Raw genomic sequence first — 15,046 nt, forward strand, 5'->3', positions numbered from 1 at the left:
AAGTAAGATATATAGATTAAACTATAAGAGGTTTGGATGAGGGTAATGGAGTATGGGACAGTGCACCAGGAAAGGGGTACAAGAAGCAGGAGGGGACACAAGTGAACTCAGAGATAGGAATCAAGAAAACCTCTGAATGCCCGAGGCAGCAGACTTTTTGAGACCATCTGGTCCAAGGACACAAATGTATAGCAGGTGCTCTCTCTTCTCAGTCCCAATGGGAGACACCACAAATCCAAAATGGCACCACTTCCTGCTGAGCAGGATCCAGTCTCAGGATCCATCCCCCCAGCACCAGACTCCAGAAACACACACTCAAGTTGTCAACACCTCAGTCTAGTTCAACCTCCTCATTTGTCAAGCAGGAAGCAACACCATGCGGGGCAAAAATAGGGTCTGTGGTCATTTTTAGTGGAAAAACCAGGTCTTCACTTCCTTCACCTGTCACTCTTTAAAAAGCATATGTGGAAGATGCCATGGAAGCCCAACTGAAAAACAGGGCACAAGGGAAGACAGGGGGTTGGAGGGAGCCCCAGAGGGGAGAAAGGAGTTGGACAAGGTGTTGGCCAATGGGAGCCCAAGGCTGAAGGCTGGTTGCAGGCCGATTCTCTAGAAGCCATTGAAATGCAAAAATCTTCAGATGCAAACAGTTCCTCACGTCTAGGAGAGAGCACTGCAGCCTCTTCCCATGGAGCTAGAGGGAGATATTGGGGCTTGGGGGAAAGTCTGCAAAAGAGAGAACCACATTTAAGGAAAGGGCCACCCATTTGCTGATAAAATAGCAAGAGCAGCTGGGAAGCACGTGCCAGGGAGGAACCAGGGAGAAGCCTCAGAAGTTGAGATCACAATAAATCACTTTCAAGAGAACGTCTGTGGGTTCCCATCTGAACTAGAAGAGGTGGGTCAGGGAGGAGCGCAGAGGTGACCACAACTTTGGAAAAACCATCAATAATTTGGGGAATTGGGGCAGCCCCTGTGGCCCAGCGGTTTAGCGTCGCCTTCAGTCCGGGGTGTGATCCTGGAGACCCGGGATCAAGTCCCACATCAGGCTCCCTGCACGGAGCCTGCTTCTCCCTCTGCCTGTGTCTCTGCCTCTCTCTCTCTCTCTCTCTGTGTCTCTCATGAATAAATAAATAATCTTTAAAATAATAATAATCATAATCATAATCATTTGGGGAATTGGACATTCAGAGAACTCATCAATCAGCAAACTGATTTTCAGATAATTGGCTCAGGCAGCTTGATCCTGGCCTAATCCCCAAGGCCAGAGAGTCAGGAGTCTGAGGCAGTGAATAGCTGCAGGAAGAAGGCAAGAGGGAACATCTCCTGTTTGAGTTTAGGGCCTGCTTCTGTGAACCCGCTGGACAAGCTTGACTTCTTCGCACACTAGACGGGTCAGGAACTCACAGGTGCCAAATGTGTCCCAAGATGTGGACACTTGATGGGCTCACGATGAGAAAGCCAGAGGGCTGGCAGGCACCAAGGAGGGGCGGGGGGCAGGAAAGATGCCAGGAGAGAAGAATGTGAGACGACCAACGGGAGCTCTGGGTCCCCCAAATGCTCTTAAGTGACCCTGAGATGAAGATGCCCTAACTCAGGAGGGATGTGCCCCAGGAGCAGGATGGCTTCAACATTATTGGAGTCCTATCCCACCAAGGTCTTTGCTTTCTGTTTCCCAGGTAACACGTTCCCCCAAAGAATTCTTACCACGGAAGTTGGGGTGATAAGGGCCATGGTGCCCGAGGTGCCATTTGCCTGTAAGAAAGCAAGAGACAGACGTTCAGAGGAATCCCCGCGGGGGCTCCCAGTACCTTGGGGGGGCTGATCACACATACTCGCTCCTCCATCAGTGTTGCCCTTGACAGAGGACAAGCAGAGACCCTGCAAATGCCGTGTGAGAGCCAAGCCTTGCTCTCTGGGACTCAGAGGGACCCCAAGGGGACAAAAAAAGCAAGCAGGGATGACTCAGGACCTCCGCAGGAAAGCACACAGAGAAAAGGAAGACAAGCCTTTACTGGGGGCCCAAAGGAGCCAGCAGGCTGAGCTTCTGCTCCTGCAAGAGGGCTCAGTGCCCACAGCAGCCCCACGTCTTCGCACCTGCTCTGTCCTCCTGTGCAGGGAGGACTGCAGAGGCCCAGAGGACAAGCGTGGGGCCCCGGACAGCCGTGGAGATGCCAGCTTCCCTCCTGGTTCCATCACCTTCCTCTCTGGCCACCAGCAGCAGCCCGAGGAGGCCGGACCGAAGACCACCTCCCCCTCCCAGGGCTGTCCCAGCGCAGAGATGCTCACCTGGACTCGCACGGCTGCTCCTCGCTCTGTGCATGTGTTTGTTCAGGGGGGAGAATGACTGTGTGATGTGTGCCAGAAGCCCTGGCCCTGTTTGAACTCCCCGACCTGCTAATTCTGCTCTGAGGACCCCAGAGAAACCACCCATGAGGCAAGGGGCAAAGAAAAGAATGTGGTGCAAAGATTGAAAGAGGGCCATTGAATGACACCCAAGGGAAAGAAACGGGCCACCGAGGAAGCATATGGCTACGGAAATTATTTCACGTGGTCTGGGCAAAATACTACCAAGCTATCTTTTAGAGGCAAACACACGTAACAAAAGGTAATAATCAGGGAATCTAGGGAAAGGGCATGTGAGTGCCTATTGTTCCCTTTTTGCAACTGCTCTGTAGGTTTGGAAACGTAATATAGGTTTGGACTAAGCATTACATGGAAACCCTAACTTATATTAAAGTGTTTAACTTATTTCTAAAATTTTTGAAACTATTGTAAATATGTAAAATTATATTACATAGAACTATAAAACAATAGGCAGGGGCTAAAAGGAGGACCAAGTGGTGTATTCAACTAGGTAAAAATGGGACACCTGGGTGGTTCAGTGGTTGAGCGTCTGCCTTTGGCTCAGGTCGTGACCCAGGGGTCCTGGGATCGAGTCCTGCATCGGGCTCCCTGCATGGACCCTGCTTCTCCCTCTGCCTGTGTCTCTGCCTCTTGCTCTGTGTCTCATGAATAAATTAAATAAAATCTTAAAAAAAAAAACCTAGGTGAAAACACATGACCGTGACAAGGTTAGAAGCAAAGTGTGGGTGGGGCAAAGGGTCTTGATGTTCTTTTTTTTGGGGGGGGGGGTTGATTTTTTCCCATAAGCATGTTTGTAGGAAGTGCATCTTGTCAACACATGGTTGTAGTTGACTATTCTCGCTCTAATTTGCAAAAGGTGGAATGAGCAGTGAGGGAAGACCGGAGCCCCTGAACGGTTAATATGTAAGCAGCTGCTCACTTGGAGTTCAAAGGTATGAAGAGGGAAGGGTGAGTGAGATCCAGCTCAGCTCAGGAAGATCCCAGTCCCGTGTTGCCTCATGAAACTTTAGAGTCGGGGAGCCCCAAGGGCCAAACCCTTCCTGCCTGTGAGCATGACTCGGATGCAAGTGATGGGGCCGCTAAGAAGACTCAGCCCACAGGGAGGCTTCACAGTAACGATACCTGATACCTCGGGGTATGGCCAGAAAGGGATTGAAAAAGCAGGATCTTAATTTATACCTCCTCCCACTGGGGCTTGCCCCCCTGGGACCACGAATGCCCCACTCCACTCTGTAGGAATTGGTCAGGCTCCTTGACCCAGAAGAGGAGGAGACAGGCCCAACACCCAAAACTGGAGCCTCCTGCAGGTGAACAGGGGAGCTCCAGGCACCGATCACGATCACTGCCCCCGGGGACCCGCGCTGTCATCCTGCTGGTTGCACAGCCTCCCTTGCCACTTCACATACTGGAGAGCGAGGCAGGAACCCCCACGGGACCCAGCTCTCGGAAAGTCAGAATAACAAGCACAGGCAGCCCGAGGACGCTGCTGGGACTGGCACGGTGCCTTGGCCTCCGGAGGGAGGAGCAGCAGTGAAGCCCAAGCATCAGAGCAGTCACACCTGTCTGGACCCACCTGCTCCCGTCTAGGCAGCACCGACCTCGGCTTCGTCACACTTGTCACGGGGCCAATCAAGGCATCTCCGTACCCTGACGCAAATAAAAACCTAGCCCGCTGCCACGCATGTAGGAAATGTTGAGCAAGAAGGACCCACAAAAATCCTAAAAGGCCTGTGTGGCAGGTGCTGCTGCTTGCCTCACCTGCCCCCATGCCGCCCCCACTCATCCCGCTACCAGAACTTTGGATTTGTTAGGGGATCAGAGACACATGCCCCAATCCAAGCCCATCAGTACAACCCTGAGCCCGGCCTCCCAGGCTTCCTTGCAGCGGAGCGTGGCCACACAAACCCACCAATAAGACTTAAGTGCATTTCTTTCTGCAGGGAAGGTGGGGCGAGTCTGAGAAAAGATTGGCTTTCCGGGTAGAAGCCAACACACGAGGCCCGCACCTCCTCCCCGCTGTCTTTCCTCCCGTGAAGCCAGGTTCTGGTGAGAGGTGCAACCAAGAGCAACAAGCATGAGGACAAAGGCTACCATCCTACAGATAGCAGAGCAGAGAAATAGAAACGGATTTCTTGAGCTGCCGAGCCAACGAAGGCCATCACTCCCCTCTAAGGTTGTTATAATAGAAGGAAAATATCTCCATGTATGGTTTCGTTCCCTGTTAGGTGTTTTCAGTTACTTACAGCTGAAAGCTTTCCAACCTTACGCAGCAAGAAATGAAGACAAGCAGAGAGGAGCAGAAGAGGTGGCCGCATGCCGGGGCTACACAGAGACGAAGCAGGCACTGCAAGAAGTGTTGTGGGAGATGGGGATCCCAGGCTGTGGAGCATCGGGGTTACCTATCATCCCCGTGACGTAGCCGGCTTGCTGCAGCACCTCAGCCAAGGTGGTCTCGTTGAGCGGAAGGCCCCCCACAGAGGTGACCGCAAAGTTGTGCGTGACTCCGTTGCGGAGGCCAAGCCGGCCGGTGAGCAGGGAGGCCCGAGAGGGCGAGCAGGTGGAGGCAGCTGCGTGGAAGTCCACAAACCTGCCGGGAAAGAAAAGGGGTTGGGGTCCCTCCATCCACAGAAAGCCAGGCCAGGAGAAGCTCAATTCCCACCCAGTTCCCAGGATTCCAGTGTTGGGAAAAGCTCAAAGACCACCCTGCAGAGGGACAGGTTAGGAAAATGAAGCTCAGGGAGGTAATGCAACTAACTCAAGGTCACATGGCTGGCTCGGATTGGTTTAATCCAGTATATTTATGGATCCTCTTTATCCAAAGTTTCCACATTTTGAACTCATCGACCTGTTAAAATCTGTCTGTATCTCCAAAATCAATACTCGTGGTTCTTATGAGGTCACCCATGGTCATTCCTAGGCGTTCCAAAACTTCCCCATATGCACATCCCTAGCTGAGGATGACAAAGGTGACCCCTTCTTGTTTTGGCTTTCACACTGTAAGCAAGTGTCCTACTTTCCACAGTCTACTGCATGCTATAGTTTTTGCATTTTTGTGCTTTCTGTTGGTGATTCTACTGTTTAAAATGGCAAAATGGGGATGCCTGGGTGGCTCAGCAGTTGAGCATCTGCCTCTGGCTCAGGGCATGATCCCGGGGTCCTGAGATCAAGTCCTGCATGGGGCTCCCCGCAGGGAGCCTGCTTCTCCCTCTGCCTGTGTCTCTGCCTCTCTCTGTGTGTCTCTCATGAGTAAATAAAATCTTTAAAAAAATAAAATAAAATGGCAAAATAGCCCTCAAGTGTAGGGATGAAGGGCTGGCTACTACAGCCTTAGAGAGACGTCATGTGCCTTAGAGAGAAAATACAAGTGCTAGATAAGCTTCATTCAGGAAGGAATTACAGTGTTGTTGGCCATCAGCTCAATGTTAATTAATCAAAAACTCCGTTAAATAAGATGTCTTTAAACAGAAACACACAGAAAACAAGGTTCTGGGGGTGCCTGGGTGGCTCAGTCAGTTAAACATCTGCCTTCGGCTCAGGTCATGATCCCCGGGTCCTGGGATGGAGCCCTGCGTTGTGATCCCTGCTCCGCAGAAAGTCTGCTTCCCCTCTGCCCGTCCCCTCCCCTTGCTCATGCTCTCTCTCTTGCTCACTCTCTCTTGCTCTCTGTCTCTCTCAAATAAGTAAAATAAATCTTTAAAAATAAATAAATAAAACAGGGTTCTGTACTGATCTGTTGACAAAAACGTAACAAAAGGCCCACAGGAACCTAGCTCCGTAGATGCCCTAGAAGCAATGGTTCAGTATTCCGTAACTCAGTGTTCTCAGTGACTTTATAGAGCAACGACTGCCAATAACAAGAACCAGCTGTATTTATTACACATTGCTGGATGCTCAACCCTTTTTTAGATACTGTGGAGAAATATATAAGAAGTCTAGCCATTTCTCCACCATCAAGAAATATGAATAAACTTCATGTCACTAGTAATAGGGCAATTGCCTTGTGTGTCTCCTGATGGGATGATAAGAAGTTGATCTTGTCAAGGATTCTTTTTTTTTAAGATTTTAAAAAATATTTTATTTATTTATTCATATGAGAGAGAGAGAGAGAGAGGCAGAGACACAGGCAGAGGGAGAAGCAGGCTCCATGCAGGAGCCCAATGTGGGACTCGATCCCAGGACTCCAGGATCACGCCCTGGGCTGAAGGCAGCCCTAACTGCTGAGCCACCCGGGCTGCCCTCATCAAGGATTCTTGTCAAGAATATTTAAACTAAAACAAAAACAAAAACAAAACAAAAAATAAAAATAAAAATAAAAATAAAAAATAAAAAAATAAAAAGGGGATCCCTGGGTGGCGCAGCGGTTTGGCGCCTGTCTTTGGCCCAGGGCGCAAACCTGGAGACCCGGGATCGAATCCCACGTCGGGCTCCTGGTGCATGGAGCCTGCTTCTCCCTCTGCCTGTGTCTCTGCCTCTCTCTCTCTCTCTCTGTGACTATCATAAATAAATAAAAATTTAAAAAAAAGAATATTTAAACTGAATCTAATCAGACCTCTGGACCCAATGTCCAGGTTATAGGAAATGTAACTAATAGAAGAACAAATTAAATGACACCACAAGGAAATATTCTAGCAAACCATTCTGCACATTCTATGACATTCTACAACTGGTGCAGTTCTTCAAAAAGTCAATATCCAAGGGAAAAATGAGATAGAGGGGGATATTCTATACTACAGGACATTAAAGAGACAAACCAAATGTGATACATGATCCTTGGCTGGATCCCAGTTCAAATATACTTACAGCACATTTGAGGGCTAATCGGGGAAATTTAGTGTGGGCTGGATGTAAGATGACATCAGGGGATCGCTGTCCATTTTCTTGATTATGACCATGTAGAAGAATGTTTTTGTTCTTTCTTTTTCTTCCAGTTGCATTGGCATATAACATTGTATCCACTGAAGGTGTACAACATAATGATTTGTCACATGTATATACTGGGAAGTGATCGCCACAGTAAGTTTGGTGAATGGCCATCACTTCCCATAGCTATGATTTTTTTTTTCTTGTGATGAGGATTATAAGATCTAGTCTCTTAGCAACTTTCAAACATACAATACAGTATTGTTAACCAGAGTCACCATGCTGTGTACTACATGCCTAGAACCTACTTATCTCATGACTGGGAGTTTGTACCTTTTAACCCCCTGCACCTGTCTCCCCCACCCACACCCCCGGCACCTGCCAATCTGTTCTCTGCATCTGTGAGTTTGGCTTTTTTAGATTCCACATACACATGAAATCATATAATATTTGTCTTTCTCCTTCTTTTTTTTTTTTTTAAGATTTTATTTATTTATTCATGAGAGACACAGAGAGAGAGAGGCAGAGACACAGGCAGAGGGAGAAGCAGGCTCCATGCAGGGAGCCTGATGTGGGACTTGATCCCCAGTCTCCAGGATCAGGCCCTGGGCTGAAGGCAGGCACTAAACCGCTGAGCCACCTGGGCTGCCCTGTCTTTCTACTTTTACCTAAGATCATGTCCACAAGGTCTATCCATGTTGTCACAAATGGCAGGATTTCCTTCTTTTTTTACAGCTGAATAGTCTCCTGTGGTCTATGTATACCACATTTTTTATTACATTAAGAATGTATTTTTAGGGGCACCTGGATGGCTCAGTGGTTGAGCATCTGCCTTTGGCTCAGGGTGCGATCCCGGGGTCCTGGGATCAAGTCCCACATCAGGCTCCCCACAGGGAGCCTGCTTCTCCCTCTGCCTGTGTCTCCCCTCTCTCTCTCTCTGTGTCTCTCATGAATAAATAAATAAAATCTTTTTTTTAAAAGAATACATTTTTATTACACTAAGGAAGTTATTACACTATGAATGTTTTTATTCTTAAGAGATTCATGCTATAGTGTTTATAATAAAAGAGCACAGCTGCACTCTTCACATGGCTCAGGAAAAACACCACCACCTTATTTATAGATAGAACAAGGACAAACAAAAATGGCAGAATGGTATTAACGGTTGAGTATAGTGGTGTTTATTTGACTATTCTTTTCATTTTCTTTTTTTTTAATATTTTATTCATTTACCCATGAGAGGCACACAGAGAGAGAGGCAGAGACACAGGCAGAGGGAGAAGCAGGCTCCATGCAGGGAGCCCGATGTGGAACTTGATCCTGGGTCTCCAGGATCATGCCTTGGGCTGAAGGCAGGTGCTAAACCGCTGAGCCACCTAGGGATCCCCACCAGGGGGGCTTTAAAGTGCCCTTATGACCACTGCTTAATACCCTGAGATGATTGCCTGGTCCACTCTCTAAACACCCGGTCCCGCACAGCCCATCTTATGGGCCTCCCCTTCCTTCCCTCCGCGGGCCCCAGCACACAGTCTTCTGTTGGGTCTGCAAAGTGCCAGCTCCTTCCCAAGGTCAGCCTCGGCCTGGCACGCTCTCCCTCATCTTTGCATGGCCTTTCCTCCCCCCTTTCCCTGCAAGGGGGCCTCTGCTGTGCTCTAATCAGGCACCCTGGGGCCTACTTGGTAGCACTGACCCCAACCCCAATCATCTGGTTTATTTTTGCATCCTTTCGTTTTGAGTCATCCTTCCTCCATGCAAGCTCCCTGTGAGGAGGGCTTTGCCTACGTTGCTGGCTGCTTATCTCCAGCTCCTAAAATACAGGGGGTAGGGGAGGGGAGAGGATGGAGCGGGGAGGGAAGGGGAGGTGTCTTCCCAGCAACTTCATGGAACATGCAACCAAACCTCAAAATAACCATTACTGGGAAGTGTGATTGGAAGGGGGGGGGGGGTGCGGTGTGCAGAGGAGCAGAGTTTCCCTGAACAGGTTCACCACAAGTTTTGGAGGTTTCATGGGGGTTGCAAGCATTAGAGTCATGATGTGAAGGGTCATGAGATAGGACATCAGGGACCTGTGTGAGAGCAACGGGTGAGGTCAGAGAGAGCAGTGCATGTTTAAATACTCCCTTCCCACATACCACAGAGCCTGGCGGGCTCGCCACCTGCCACCTCCATTCGGGCCTCTGGTCTCTGCCATAACCCCTGGACGGTGGTGGCCCCAAACTACTTGACAGCAGCTCTCAACTGAGACTGTCACTTGCCCGGGCAGCCCACCCAGGGCCATGCTTGCTTGGGGTGCTTAGACCGACTTGGAGACATTTTTTTTTTTTCTATGCCCTCATAGAAGCCAGCCTGGGACAAGAAAGTGGGGGAAGGAAGGCATGCAAATCCCTGTTTCTCTGAGCACACAATTCTGGCAGAAGACTTGGGACAGAGGGGGTTAAAACACAGTGCTTAGAAGGGACCCCACCTACGGCCTCTCTCCAGCCACCAGGGCCAACTTGCCTAAGGAAAGCCCTGGAAGTCTGTCATGTTTTCACGCCCCTCCCAGACGCCCTATGACGCAGCTACCCCTAGCCCGGTGACAGCCAGCAGGGAGGGCCCTGGACACCCTGCCTTTCACCATGACCTTGGCATCTGCAGGGGTCATGGCCCTGGAGGGCAGTCAGGACTGCAAGGTGTGTTGGCAACGCCGTGGTTTCCTCTTCCCTTGTTCCTCTCCCTTTCTCTCTCTCTCTCTCTCTCTCTCTCTCAATATACTACACTAGAGCCTAGAGATCATAAGGCAAACTTTAAAAATCTGGCAGACCGATGGCCAGGTGACCCAGTGATTCCACCACCAGGACTGGATTCCCCAGGAGAAGTGAGGGCAGGTACTCGGACAGATCCTGCGCACTCCTACCGGCCGTGGCGGGACGGTGGCCGTGGCCCAGCTGGCTCTCAGCGGGGGTGTGGACCAACAATATGCGCCACATCCACACGCTGGAACGGTATTCACCCACGAAAAGGAACCAACCACTGACACCTGCTACGACATGGGTGAACCTTGAAAACATGACACGAGTGGAAGGCGCCGGTCACAAAAGGCCACATACTGTACAATTTCACTTATACGGATGCCCCAGATTGGTAAAATCCACAGAGACGGAAAACAGGCTGGAGGCAGGGTGGGGAATGGAGACTCTGCTTCGTAGGTGGGGATGGGGTTTCCTTTTGGGATGATGAAAATATTTTGAAACTGCATAGAGGCAGTAGCCGTACCACATTCTAAATGTTCTAGAGGTGCCTGGGTGGCTCAGTGGTTAAGCATCTGCCTTCGACTCAGGTGATGATCCCGGGGTCCTGGGATCGAGTCCCAAATCAGGCTCCCTGCATGGAGCCTGCTTCTCCCTCTGCCTGTAACTCTGCCTCTCTCTCTGTGTCCCTCATGAATAAATAAATAAAATCTTAAAAAACAATAAACGTACTGAATGTCACAGAGTCGTCTGCTTTAAAGTGGTTAGTTTTATGTCATAAGAATGTCACTTCAATGAAAAAAAAAAAAAAAAACAAGCAATCTGAGGCTTACGGATTCAGAGACAAATGCCAGAAGAGACTCTCAGGTAGGAGAAAAGGCCCACAAAGCTGGGTGTCGGGTCTGCAGTCCTCAAGATGAGAAAATGCTCATTTATAACTCAGGTGGTGATGTACCAATTCATCTAATTTAACCCCAAAATAATGAGTAGACAGCAAGCAGGGGCAGATCTGTGACAGCTGCTCAGGAAGTAAAGGAACAGCGACCTTACAGTTTAGTTTCTGCACAAAAGCCTTTCTAGGTCATTTCTGCTTCACCACGAATGGTTGTGATCCCTTATGCAGCACCGTGTTACGGGTGTCAACTCATCTAACACGGCAGCCCTAGGATGTGCTGCGGTCAGCACTCCCACTATAGATGGGGAGACTGAGGCAGCACAACACACTGCCGCGCACGGAGGAGCCAAGGTCTGTACCCAGGCATTGCGCTCCACGCCGGCCCCCAGCGTTACCCAGCACAGCCAGGTTTCCATGGCAGCGTTTAAACTCAGGCCCATCCGATTCCAAATCCCATGTGGGTGCCACTTAACCACACTGCTTCCACTAGGAAGTCCAGAGTGTGTCTGGAAAGCCGAAGGGGAGGGGCTGGGGGTACCCACTGCACAGCCTGTCTGGAGGAGACCCCCTCCAAGAGATAGAGTGAGGATTTTAAGCAGAGAGGAAACATGCCCAGTCCCTCAGACTCCAGGTAAGGGAGGGGGAGCAGGGTGCTGGCATAAGAAGAAGCTTTGAGACTTCATCCAAAGACTGGTGGGGGTCACGCGCACACACACACACACACACACACACACATCTCCAAAATGCAGCTGGCTGTGAAATGAGAGAATTGCTAACCGGGAGTCAGAAGAGCTTCTTGAAATAACACGATAAAACACTGGTTTGATTAATTCAGGGTTGGCCCGAGAGCCTCCAATCCCAAAAAGCCTTCAAGAGAAAAACCAGGCACCTGATCATCTGGTCTCATTGGAGTCCTGCCTGGAACTAAGAGGCCACACTCAGCACCTCTGGGGTCTCTGGAGCAGGCCAGGGTTCTGGGAATTCATGTTTCTGGAAAGAAGAGTTCTCCATGGGGCTTCCTCGGGGCCAGCCACCCATCGTCAGCCCACACCTGCTGGTTCCCACAGCCTCCACCCCACAGAACTCACCCAGAAGGTGGGTTAGCTCCCTCAGGCCATCTTTCAAGGCCACAAATGCCAACGAGGGGCCATGATCCGGGAGCAGTGGCATGGCACCATGAAGTTCCAGAAGCGCAGGCTTGGGCCTGCAGCCACTCTTGGAAGCAGGCTGTGGGTGCCTCCATCTGACTGAACGAGGGTAGGGAAGGTGGGTGCCCCGGCATGCACCGCTGGGTAACAGGTGTGGGGCGAGGCCTCCCTCCAGGCCTCAGGGAGCCCAGGGGCGCTGGCTTCCCACCCCTGCTGACATTTCTTCTGGGCCCTCAGTCCCCCGGGGCTGGAAGACACACTGTTTCCCTCCCTCAATCGCTACGCACCCATTTCCCAGGCGGGGGCTTCTCCAAAGCATCCCCGCCTGCCAGACATCCTGGGGACACAGGAGTCCTGGCTGGTGCAGGCAGCCGGCAGGCAGCTCCCACTCTTCGAATTCCAAACCAGGTTCCACCTTGCAGAGCACATTGTTGCTCCCAAGACAAACATCCGTCTCTGCCTCCCCAGGTTGAGGCCCATGACCCCTCCCAGCTCACACTCCTAAATGTCCCTTGTAATAATTCTTATCACTCCCAGCTAACGCTTATCAACCCAGGCACTTTACATACACAGCATGTGTGAGCATCTCTTGCGCCGGGATTCACCCTGGGTTGAATCTACATGTTCTGTAAGCTCCGTGCGGGCTGGCCCAGGCCTGTTGGTGTCATCTCTTTACTGCAATTTGCCCGGCCCTGTGCAAGAGAACAACAGGGCTTTAAGCCAAGAGCAGGGCCCTCCTAAAGCACGGGGCCCCGTGTGGCTGCACAGGTCACACGCCCATAGTACGGCCCTGCCCACTACTACCCGTTCTGTCTCAGACCCCAGCCGTCCCTTGGCCCACTGGGCTTCCCAGAGCAAGAAGAGAAAGGCCCACTGTCTTGGGCCCCAGACGTTGCTCCCATGCGGCCCATGGTTGTTTTCTCTGCCAGTCTCTGCAAGTTTATCTGGTTCTGCTTTAGATTTGTCCCTGCACACCTGTTCCTCCCCTTCCCGTCTTCCCCATCTCAGCAAATGGTACCACCTCTCACTCGATTACTCAGTCCAAAGGAGTCATCTTGATTCTTCTCTTTTCTTCCTCCTCCACAGCCAAACCATCAGCACATTCTTAATAGGACTCTACTGCCAAAGAGATCTAGAATCTATCCATTTCTCTCCGCCTACCTGCTAACATCCTAGTCCCAGCTTCTACCATCTTGCACCAAGACAAGCACCATAGTCTATATTGTCTCCCCAGGGCCATCATGTTGTATAATTGCCGGGGATGCCATTCATGCTGTTGTCCGGCGTTGAGCAGTGCACAATCTGCCCAGCTGTATGTGGCAACCCTGCTCCCCACTTCCATTCCTGCTCCCAGTTCCCCTTCCCCCTATTTTCCAAGGGGCAGCCAAAGTAATCTCAAAAACTGTTTATCAGCTAACATTAATTTCCGGCTGGAAGCCCTCTAATAAGTTCTCACTACAATCTGAGTAAATCCAAAGTCATTATGGTGGTCTAGAACCCCTCCATCAGAGCTGTCCAGCCCAGGAGCTGGAGCACACAGAAAGGGCCAAATGGGCCACAGGATTTCCAAGATCGGGTTCCTCTCAGCCCTAGAGACAGCCAGATGAGGCCCCAGGCAACTGGAGGCCCCAGGGCAGTCTTACCCCAACGGTGTGTGTGTCCTGTACAATTCCAGGGAAAGCAATCCTCTGAGAGCACAACATAGGAGAGGCCCTTGGGGTAGGGCACCCGGCTGGTCACCTCCAACTGCCAGGAGCCTCAGTGGAGGTCAGCCAACCACATCAGGGCTTGCTGGGGGAGCTAGTGGTAGGAACCACAGCCTTTCCATTGAGTAGCTCAACTTTAGAAGTGTTAGGACATGTGGATAAGAAGACAAGATGAGCCTCGTCAGAGAAATTTAAAGCAAGAGCTATGGGAGGCAGAGTGATAGGAATGATAAACATGTAGACAAACAGCTCTGTGTGAAATCCCAGCCTCCACTCCCTCTAGTGTGAGATAAGACAGGTAACTAACTCTAGGCCTCAGTATCTACCTCTGCAATATGAGCATAACACCCCTACTTCACCAGCTTATTTGAGGGATTCAATGGGATGATGTGCACAAAGCATCTAGCAGAGTTCCAGGTTCTCTACCTGGATTTAAAAATTCACAGTAGTCAAGGTAATCGGTGTCAGGACTCGCTAAATGGGGGGGGAGAGAGAACATTCTAGGTGTATAGGAGAGCAGTGCACTGGGCACCAATGGGCGGGGTGTGGGGGAGGCGGGGCCCCCGGCTGCTGTTCATACTACCCAGGCATCACATTCACTGCCACAGGTATGTCGTCACATGTCACCTCAGCCTCAGTGTGCACAGGACCAAGCTCAGCATCCTCCCTCCAAGACCCCATGTCCACATCCCTCCCAGTAAACCTGGCTGGAGACTGAGATACTATCTTCAAGTCCTTCCGCCACTTCTCACCTCTTTCAGCTCCTCCCACTCCAAACAATGTCGCCCGGCAGCTATACAGCCGTTGTCCCTCACCCAGATCACTTCGGTGACCTTCTGAGATGCCAGGCTCACTCCTCCAGCCCCTGCTAGCATGCACACCAGTGGGTCAGGCCATCCCCAGACCTCAAGTCTTCAGTGACTCCCTTCTGTGTGGCCATCATGGCCCTCCATGCTCTGGCTCAACCTACCTCTTCAACCTCCTGAGTCACTGCTGCCTAATGTGGGCTGAACTGTGTCCCCTAAAAAGACAGGTTGAAGTTCTAAGCCTCCCCACCCCGGACCCGCGAATGGGACCTTATTTGGAAATAGAGTCATTGGGGATGTAATAGTCAAGGTGAGGTCATGCTGGATTGGGGTGAGTCCTCAACCTCTTCTGACTGGTGTCCTGATAAGAAGAGGAGAGAGACAGAATGCCAAGAGAAGACAGAGACACACAGGGGGAAGGTGGTCATATGATGACAAAGGATGGAGTGACACGGCCACGAGCTGAAGAACTCCTCTTCAGGAGTTGGAAGAGGCGAGGAAGGAAACCACCCTAGAACTTCAGGGAAAGCATGGC

General features: G+C 50.9%; 1 protein-coding gene across 6 annotated transcripts in view; it reads right to left on the minus strand.

The window, feature by feature from the left end:
* ARSG (arylsulfatase G) overlaps positions 1-15,046 on the minus strand; it is a 106,120-nt gene that overhangs the window by 39,082 nt on the left and 51,992 nt on the right. For all 6 annotated transcript variants that reach the window (XM_072746756.1, XM_072746755.1, XM_072746758.1 and 3 more), the window contains exons 3-4: positions 4,767-4,954; positions 1,708-1,755 (exon numbers count right to left, since the gene is read on the minus strand). In XM_072746756.1, the coding sequence (XP_072602857.1) occupies positions 1,708-1,755; positions 4,767-4,954 (236 nt within the window). The remainder of the gene's footprint in view (positions 1-1,707; positions 1,756-4,766; positions 4,955-15,046) is intronic.

This window comes from Vulpes vulpes, chromosome 2 (assembly GCF_048418805.1).
Source record: "Vulpes vulpes isolate BD-2025 chromosome 2, VulVul3, whole genome shotgun sequence".
Lineage (NCBI taxonomy): Eukaryota > Metazoa > Chordata > Mammalia > Carnivora > Canidae > Vulpes > Vulpes vulpes.